Source organism: Peromyscus maniculatus, chromosome 8 (genome assembly GCF_049852395.1).
Source record: "Peromyscus maniculatus bairdii isolate BWxNUB_F1_BW_parent chromosome 8, HU_Pman_BW_mat_3.1, whole genome shotgun sequence".
Taxonomy (NCBI): domain Eukaryota; kingdom Metazoa; phylum Chordata; class Mammalia; order Rodentia; family Cricetidae; genus Peromyscus; species Peromyscus maniculatus.
The window spans coordinates 88,483,415-88,492,917 of record NC_134859.1 but is presented as its reverse complement, the minus strand read 5'-3'; the positions used below and the strand labels follow the sequence as shown (position 1 = coordinate 88,492,917).

Below are 9,503 nucleotides of genomic sequence, written 5' to 3'. Positions count from 1 at the left end.
GCTTCTGAATCTGCTTCATTATGCTCTGGGGGAAGGGAGAGTCAGGGTGACGGGGTGTCTATGTGCATGAACATAAGGCCTCCGGGTTCATTCTGACACTGAATGAAAAACTCGCCAATTATTCGTCCAATCTCATTAATATGCAGACAGACATCTGTTATTTAGGAGTCAACAGCAGAGGCATTTTCTTGGGGGAAGGGGTACTTATGTACATCTCTCATCTCTAGCTATTGTGGGATAGCTGCTTGGGGCTCACCCCATCCCCCAGAATCTGGAGCACCCCCTCTTTCTGACCTCACAGCAGCCTTGAGGAAGGGGAGTAGGTAGGTAGAGGTGGAGGGCGACCTGGAACTCAGCTGAAAGGAGGGAAGCAGAGAGGAGCCAAAATGATAGAGGGGACTGCTAAGACAAAGAGCTGAGCCTCTTCTTGGGGAGGAGTGTGGAGCCGCGGAGAGAGCCACACTAGGATGGCCTGCCAGGATCCTGATGTCCACTGGGAAATTAAAGCCACGACTACTTGCCCTCCTCTTCAGGCCATTGGACAAATCCGAGTGGATCTGGGTGGGTTGCTCTAGCAACATGGGGTCCTTAGCAACTCCAGAAAGCTGAGCATGGTAGCATATGCCTGTAATGCCAGTACTGCTGTGGTTGTTGAGGCAGGAGGATTGCAAGTTGAAGGCCAGTCTGAGTTACAGTAAGACCCTGCCTGAAGAACAAAAACAGCTGGGCATTGTGGTGCAAGCCTCCACCCCTCAAAAGAACCCTTTTCTGAGGCTTGTAGGAGCTGGGCCACCCAGTGGTATAGACTGAGACAGGAGACGTATATAGAGATATGAGTATTCATATCTATATATACAGAAAAAATTAAAAATTACCCAAGTGCAGTGGCACATACCTGTAATCTTTGTATTTGGGAGACAGAGGTAAGGTATACATACATAAATGAGTTCCAGGTCAGGCCAGCCAGGACTACATGATGAGACCCTGTCTCAGGATTTAAAAAAACAAAACCAAACTATGTGGCTGTGAGGGCCAAATGACAGGGTGAACTGGACTAGGAACTTTGGCGTGAGCAAACAAATCCAGATTCTGTTGCTCAAGCTCCACCCGCTATGGTGGTATTCGGATCCCCATGTGTACACTTGAGTGTGTGTGTGTGTGCATGCGTTCGTGCACTCATGCGTTCGTGTGGCACACAAGCGGAAGTCTGAGAACAAACTCAGATGTTAGTCCTTGCATAAGGGCTCTTTCCATGACTGACCCTCCCTCCGGAGAGGGCTGGAGTCACTGTTGGGGTTGGGGGCCTTCATAGGTTGCAGTGTTTGAGAAATTAACCCAGGAGTCTCCTACCCTCCCCTGGCTGATTGCTGAGGTTAAAATACACTGACAGCATCCCAGCATGATTGGTTGTTTACTTCATTAAATGATTAACAAGGCAACATTGGTGTCTAATTTGTGGGGGAAACAGCCACAGAGGAGGAAGCTGAGTCTAACTCTTGCATGTGGGGTAGGGGGTGGTTGTAAGGTTCCCTCCAGCCTGCAAGGACCTTTTTGAACCTAGGGACAGCCCCATTTCCTCTTCCCACCCATTGGACTCCTAGGTCCTGAGACCCATCTTCTTCCCTAGAAATAGGTCTGGCAACACAGCCCTGCAGAGGGAACTGAATTCCCTTCCCACTGATTTTGGAAATATATTAAACTTTGGGGGTTCCTCCAACTGATTTATCTTCCTAATTATGTTGGCTTTAGGCTGATATTGAAATGCGTTTGCATTCTCTAAGCATAAATGGCCCCGGAGGAAGATTGGGGGAATCAAGAGGTGCAAACATTCTGTACTGTGGTGGCCACAGGCTTGAGCCTGCTTTGTATTGGGTAGTCCAAGAGGGGTGCCCTGCCAAAAATTTCAAGCCAATTTTTTTTTCTTTTTGGTTTTTCAAGAGAGGATTTCTCTATGTAGCCCTGGCTGTCCTGGAACCTGCTCTGTGGACCAGGCTAGCCTCCAACTCACAGAGATCTGCCTGCCTCCGCCTCCTGAGCGCTGGAATTAAAAGTGTGTGCCATCACTGCCCAGCTCAAGTCAATTTTTTTTTAGGATGGGGAGAATCTCATTTTGTAGCTTATGCTTGCCTTGAACTCTCAGCAATCCTCCTGCCTCGAACTCTCAGCAATCCTCCTGCCTCAACCTCCTTTCTGTGATTAACGGCACTAACCACCTTACAAGTTCATTTTTATAGCAAGTCCCTGGTGCGGAAAAAAAAATCAGTCTTCTGGGAGAGACAGAGCCCCAGCCCTCTCCAGCATCTCTTGGTTCAGGACTTAGGGCCCTTGAGGAAGGTCTTAAGAGTCATCCCCTAGTCAGGCGGATCTCTGTGAGTTCGAGGCCAGCCTGGGCTAGAGTGAGTTCCAGGACAGGCACCAAAACTACACAGAGAAACCCTGTCTCAAAAAACAAAAACAAAACAAAACAAAAAACAAACAAACAAACAAAAACTCATCCTCTAACCAGCTGAGGGGATGGGTTGTCTAGTATCTAGACTCCCTTAGATTGGGGGAGATGGCTTGGGATAGGAGTCTCACAGGAGGCGGTGGGAAGGCGGGCAGGCAATTCAGTAAGCCAGAAAATGGGGAAGAAGTTCCTGCCCAGAGACTGGGGTCTGGCAGATATTTTCTGTCATATCTCATGGAGCCCAATCCTTTGATCTCCAGCACCTCATCCATCCAAAAACACCAAATCTGAACACTTCTGTCTGAAAACCCTGGTGGCTCCTCACAGAGAAGTACTGACTCCCTTGTGGGCTCTTGCGTGGCCTCGAAGGACCTTTCCAGCCTTGCTGTCCCTCCCTACTGGGGAGCCCTGCTCTGCCACACTCACTCTCTCCTCTGTATGTCTGCATCTTCCGCACCTATGCCAAGGGTACCCCCACGCTAATTCCCTCATGACTTATCGACTCAGGGAGCCCCACAGCAGCCAAGGTACCTCTCTTTCCTCCTGGGCCACTCTCCAGAAGCTCAGAGACTATCTTCGTCTCTCAATCCGGTGTGTGGCACCGTTGGCACAGTGCACGCTTGGTGAGTGTGTACGGGGAGGGGTGGAGTGTGTAGGGGGGGTCCCACCAGATGGGAGGGTAGGCCTGCCTCCATTCTCTCCCGGCCCAACGTGTCTGGGAGAACTGGATGGGATGGAGTTGGGGGAAGGGAAGAGCCACGGATGGTTCCTAGGGGAGAATGTCACCAAAAAGAGGCCAGTGGGACCAGAGCCAGGGAGGGAATACAGGACAATCTGAAACCAGACTCCCAAGAAAACAGACCAGCACTGTCCTTGCTGACAAGTGCTCCGGCCATCCCCTCCACCAGCTTTCATTCGCGAGGGGCTGGGGTGCGGATGACTCTCGATTACAGATGATGCTCCCCCACCAATCATTAAGGAGCTCAAGGTAGACCTGAGGGGGAGCCCATGTTTGGGTCCTTGTAGACTTAGTCCCCTTAGTCAACTTCACCTTATTCAGGGTTCAGATTCAGTGATGTGGGAGCTTTCAATGCCCTTCCTATCTTCATAATCCCTAGGGCATCAGCAGGCTGCAAGCCAGGGGTAGAGATGGTGAACAAGGGGCTTGTACCACTTTTAACAGGCCCTCTGCCATGTTAGCAGGACACCCAGCCAGGCTGAGTAGTGCTGTACATCAGTTCACTCCAAGACATCCCCCTGCCTCAGCCCCAGCCCACATCAACTAGAATGAAAAGTCCCAAGGTATTTCACTCTCCCACCCCTGGCTTCTAAATTTCAGATTCTTCAGTACATGGCTTTTTCCCTGTGTTTTCTCTGTGGCAAGGATGCTGTGGATTGGGAGTCTATGAATAAAAGCAACAGGACTAAGGCCATAGCTGTTTTCCATGGTCATGGACTTTATTTGCGGACTCCTGGGGAAGGGGGAAGCGAGCGCTGGTTGCTGGGTTGATGGTAGGAAAGGACTTCTTGCTTTAAAATTTAGTGCGTGTTGCCTGAAGGTTAGAATGTGTGAGAACAGATGTAGAAGTGAGGGGCGGGAAGGGGAGAAGGGCGTCCAGTGGACACTTTAGGGAAGGCAGACAGGATATGGGATCTGGGGTAAGGAGGGAAGATACACTTTATAGAGAAGACTCACCCAACGCCATTGCTGGACGCTGGCTTCCCGAACACCCCCTGCCCCATCAAGTTCATGCCCCAGCCGCCGCCTACCCTGTTAGCCCTCTCAGCTACTGGCAGGAAGGGGGATGAGGGTGTGGAGAATGGAGACACCCTTCTGTCCTCTAGCTCCTCCAACCAGAATTGCTCCTCTGCCTGCCCTGCCCTTCCAGCCAGGGTCAGGAGGTCAAAAAGTCCAGGAGCAGGCAGGGGAACAATTGCGCCTCTCACCCTCTTCTTTCTCGGGCCCGCTGCAGCCCTCACATAAGGTTGCAGCTCTTGGCTCGATCCTTGTGCATCTCGCCCTCACTGCCCCGGTCTGGCCTTCCCGACAGCTGAGTGGATCTCTGCAGTCCCCGGCGAGAGTCAGTGCGGCGCAGCTGCCTGTGGCCACGGCCAAGAGAAGCCACCGTGGCCACATGGAAGACATCCCTGACGCTGCGCTCAGAAGATCGGGAGGAGCACTCGACGTAGGACACAGCCCCCACCTGCTTGGCCAGCACAGTGCCCTGGAAAAGAAAGGGATGGGGGCGGGGGTTGTGGGGCTCAGCCTATGCTTCAGAGAGGAGCGTGAAGGCTGTGGGCTAGGGGTGCAGGCCAGAGCTGGGAAAGAATCAAGGGCTAGGGTCAGAGGTTACAGCAAAAGGATGAACCATGTAGGATGTCTTTAAATCAGAGCCCAGCATGGGTGAGAGGTCCAGGCTGGGATTAAGTCGCAGGTTATAGGCCTCACCTGCTCATGTGTAACAGGGATAAGTCTCTGCTTGGATAGCTCCCTCAGTGTGGCCAGGTCAGTCCTCATGTCCAGTTTACAGCCAACCAGCACCACCTTGGCATTGGGGCAAAATTCCTGAGTCTCTCCTTGCCACTAGTTGGGGGGTGGAAAATAAGAGTTATGGAGGGGTGGAGGGAGACACAGGGTAAAGCCTGCGCCACGCATGCAGAAGTCACTTGGACTCTCCTAGGTGAGGCGAAAGCTCTCCTTGGGTTGAGACCAGGACAGTGTGGAAGACGGAGACAGTGAAAGGCTTCGATGAAGACTCCAGGGTTGTCTGTCAGCCTGGAACCTCCCCTGTCTCACTCCTCTTTACTATACTTTGTCCCGAGAACAGACCAACCACACCCTCCCAGCCCTGCCTGGGAACTACGGATGCCCGAACTCACTTCTGTACTGTCCCACACAGGCTTTTCTTAGGGAAACGATGGCCTGGACAGAGGCCACAGGGCTTTCCAAAGCCCCAGGACTGGCATTCCCAACCCTTCCATCCAGGGCTTCCACAGCCAAGGAGATAGGGAAGGCAGATAGGCAGCCCGAGTCTCATCTCCCCAGATGCCATTTCCAGCTCCCAGGACTGATTTGCAGATGGAGTAGAGGGATGCCAGCTCTAGCCATGAGCCATCCGAGGGACACGCCATGATTCCCTCCTCCTGGGTCATGTGCCCAGTCCCCTCACTAGTTTCCCTGTGTCCCCAGGCTCCCACCTTCTTGAGGACACTGTCCAGGGTTTCTGGCCGGCTAATGTCAAAGCAGATAAGCACAGCATCAGAGTCCGGGTAGGCCAGGGGCCGGACATTGTCATAGTAAGAAGAACCTGAGGGAAGAAAGAGAGTAAGCTGATAAGGTACCTGAGTGGGCGGGAGGCCTGGAAGGGAATGAGGGACCGAACTGACAGTGGGCAAGAAGAGAATGGAAGGGTGGCTTTAATACCCATCACGGAGCATGTTTTGAGACTGGCAGAGGGGAGCAGAGAGTGGGAAACAGCTCGCCGCTCCCTTATGAGTTCCTCTAACAGTAATAATCTGTAACCTTTTGGAGTTTGGAAATGCTTTAAGGATCTCAGAAAGGCCAGACTGTGGTGGCACACACCTTTAATCCCCGCAGTCGGGAGGCAGAGATAGGCAGATCTCTGTGAGTTCAAGGCCAGCCTGGTCTACAGAGGGAGATCCAGGACAGGCACCAGAACTACACGGAGAAACCCTGAAAGAATCTCAGAAAATCTACCAATATTCCAACAAATCTTGTGCGTGCTTTCTGGGCTTTGACGACACATGCTCTAAAGTCCTCCAGGGAACCTCGTCAAAATAAAAACCCTTCCCATGGGGTTGGAACAGGGACAGGGAAAGAGTGTTCCTGTCCTCTTGGGACTCTAGTTCAGTCTAGGGAAAAAAAAAAAAACGACTTTCCACCACTGCCCTCCCCCCACCCCGAAATTCTAAATAGCTCTCCTAAACCCGTTCCCATTCCCTAAGAAACATGTTCCAAAATAAGTCATTTCTTCCCAAGCTCCTTGGGTACACAGAACCCAGCTGCTAGGCTCAGATATTAGGCTTTTTACTTCAGAACATGGTTTCTGTCAGGCATTAGAAACTCTGCCTCAGTTTCCCTGGCTCAAAACAGAAATTGATGGTCTAAAATTGGATGGATGTCTGAGCTAACCTGGAATCTACGGGTCTAGCTAAGGGAGAGGCTAGGGTAAGGGACCTTGGCAGTCAGGGTGACCCCGAGGGACTCAGCTACCTGAAGTATCCCACATGTTGAGCTCAATGCGGCGCTTGTCGATCTCGAAGCTCGCGGTGTAGTTCTCAAACACGGTGGGGACATAACTCTGCAAACACGGATGGGTCAAAATGAGAGCTTCTCTCCAGTCCTCACCCTGACAACTGCCCTCCTCCCTCGACACCCGGTCCTGCTCGATCCCTAGACAGAAGTTGGTCTGAGGCTGGGTTAAGGGAAGATCCGGGGAGCTCCTGCCTCCACCTCCACGCAATCCTAAGGTAGACTCTCAGACCCCCTCGGGGTCCCTTTAGCCCTTAGTCCTTTCCCTCTCGGATGCCCAGGACCTCCGACATTCTCCCAGAGCGCCATCCCGGATCCTCTGATGCTCCCAAGCCCCATCCATCTCACCGCGTTCCTTGATTCCTTCCACTCCAGCCCTCTGCAGTCCTTTCAGAGCTCCCCAACGCCTCTTGACCCTCCTCAGAGCCTCTTTCTCTCGTCCCTGGTTACCCTGGTACCGGTTCCCAGCGGCCCCCGGAGCCCCCCGTCACCCACTCCCTGCAGCCTCGGTGCCCCTCTCTCCAGACGCCAGTTCCTCACCCCGGGGTAGGCGTCCTTGGCGAACACCTGCAGCAGCGCTGTCTTGCCGCACTCCGCGTCCCCGACCACTACGATCTTGCAGCGGCCGCTCTGCCCCTCCATCGTCCCGGCTACGCGCCGGCCCCCCACGCCGCCCCCCTCCCGGGCCCCGCCGCCGCCGCCTCTGCCGCCTCCTCCCCCGCCGCTGCAGCTGCAGCCTCTCGGGCCGCCGACACCGGCATCTCGCGGGCCCGCGCCGAGCCCCCGCCCGGGGCTGCGGGCCCCCTCTGCCCCGCCCCTAGCCCGCGGGCCGCGCCCCCGGCCCCGCCTCCTACCCGCACCGCTGAGGGGCGGGGCCCGGGATGGGGCGGAGCCTGGGAGGCGGTGGTGGAGGGGCAGAGTCTGACCCTAGCTGGCTGCTGTGACCCCAGGAGCGCCTGGGGGTGATTGAGGCCAGCGAGCCCCGCTAATGCGAGTTCCTCAGGAGTGGAGGCGGAGCCGACTTGGGGTGAAGTTCTTTCTGAAGGGTCTTGTGCGAAGCTACACACGCAAGCGCGAGGCTTGGGCCTTCTGTGTGCCCACGCGTGCACGCAGGTGTGCTAGTGCGGACACGCGCGGCGGCGGCAGCCATCTACTTCCTGAACACAGGGGGGCGTGAGGTATCAGGAAAGGGAGGGCTTTTGATTTTTGTCTCCCTCCTCCACTCTCGGGGCCAGGCAGGGTTTAGGGAAATGGAAGTACCGACCCTAAGCACTCCCACCCGACATTAGTGACATCATAGCTTTCCGTCTCCATAGCAACGGGTGGCCGGATCTGGGCCTCGCAGCAACTTAACTGTGGGCCTGGACCATCCTAGAAGCGTGGACTGAGTTCCTCTATCCAAGTACTGAGTGGAAAGTTTTAGGGGAGCGTTTGCGTCCTCTGGTGGACATTTTGGTGGAAAGAGAAAAGGAAGACTCCTAGAACCGGGTGACAGACAGCTCTGCTGGGGCCAGAACTAAGCCCCAGAAGCCAAATTCAGCCTCATCTTTTACTAACAATAATTAAACCGCCATTTGCATGGCATCTTTTGCCTTTTGAAAGCTCTTCCTCAGCTGGGCGTGGTGCTGCACGGCTTTAATCCCAGTACTTGGGAGGCAGAGGCAGACAGGTCTCTCTCAGTACCAGGCCAGCTGGGTCTATATAAATTCCAAGATAGCCAAGACTACACAGAGAGACCCTGCCTCAAAGAGAGAGAGAGAGAGAAGCAAGCTCTTCCTTAAGTAGAGGATGCTCATTTAAATTTTATCTCGTTTTGAATAACCCTGTAAAGATAACTAGAGCACACAACATCATTACTATTTCTCAGAAAGGAAGCAGACACACAGCACTGACAACCAAAACTGTTGAGTTTAAGCTAGAGATGTAGCTCATTGTCTAGCATTCATGAGGTTCTGGGTTCTATCTTCAATACCAACAAAAGGAAGAAAGTGAGAAAGAACAGGGAGAGTCATGGCGCATGCCTTTAACCACAACACTCAGGAGCAGAGACAGGTGGATCTCTGTGAGTTCAAAGCCAGCCTCCTCTACATAGCAGGTTCCAGGACAGCCAGGGCTACATAGTGAGATCCTGCCTTGGAGGCTCTCACATGTGTAAGGAAATTTATAAACTCACATGTGTAATTTGCCACTGAAAGACTACAGTGGCCGGGCAGTGGTGGTGCACGCCTTTAATCCCAGCCCGTGGGAGGCAGAGGCAGGTGGATCTTTGTGAATTCGAGGGCAGCCTGGGCTACAGAGCGAGATCCAGGAAAGGCGCAAAGCTACACATAGAAAGCCTGTCTCGAAAAAATCAAAAACAAAACAAACAAACAACAACAACAAAAAAAAAGACTACAGTGAATGAAGTCTGGTTACTACTAGTGGGCAGAGTCAGAATCTGAGGCACAATTTCATCGGGTTCTGATCCACAGGTGACTAGCTCCCCAAATCTAATTTAAACTCAGATTTTTGGATTATTCTTATCCATGACAGCTTTTAACCCGTATAAGTCTCCGTCTCTCCGTGCTCCAGAATCTCGTCACGCTTATCAGTCACACACACACACACCACCCACCCCCCTCCTCCTCCACCTCCCCTTCACGGGCATCGCTAGTCCTTCAGCGCTCTCTCCCAGCTCGGTCCGCAGAGGGCCGAGCCCTTTAAGTCGGCGCACGAAGCCCCACCCCCGGGCCAAGGCCCCGCCCCAGGGCCCCGCCCCACCCACTGGTGTCTGCAGCCTGCTCT

At 53.6% G+C, this 9,503-nt stretch overlaps 1 protein-coding gene across 1 annotated transcript; it reads right to left on the bottom strand.

The window, feature by feature from the left end:
• Positions 1–3,883: 3,883 nt before the first annotated feature.
• Positions 3,884–7,416, bottom strand: Rnd2 (Rho family GTPase 2). The gene is made up of 5 exons (XM_006992945.4): positions 7,260–7,416; positions 6,681–6,768; positions 5,645–5,754; positions 4,896–5,030; positions 3,884–4,671 (listed from the first exon to the last, which is right to left on the bottom strand). The coding sequence occupies exons 1-5, from the start codon at positions 7,359–7,361 to the stop codon at positions 4,423–4,425; spliced, it is 684 nt and encodes a 227-aa protein (XP_006993007.1). The 5' UTR covers positions 7,362–7,416; the 3' UTR covers positions 3,884–4,422.
• Between the last annotated feature and the right edge of the window lie 2,087 nt (positions 7,417–9,503).

Coding starts and splice junctions, on each gene's coding strand:
- Rnd2 (XM_006992945.4), bottom strand. CDS start 7,361: ATGGAGGGGCAGAGCGGCCGCTGCAAGATCGTAGTGGTCGGGGACGCG. Junction 5,755..6,680: donor CAACATGTGGGATACTTCAG/GTAGCTGAGTCC, acceptor TTCTTCCCTCAG/GTTCTTCTTACTATGACAAT. Junction 4,672..4,895: donor TCCCTGTTACACATGAGCAG/GTGAGGCCTATA, acceptor TTTCTTTTCCAG/GGCACTGTGCTGGCCAAGCA.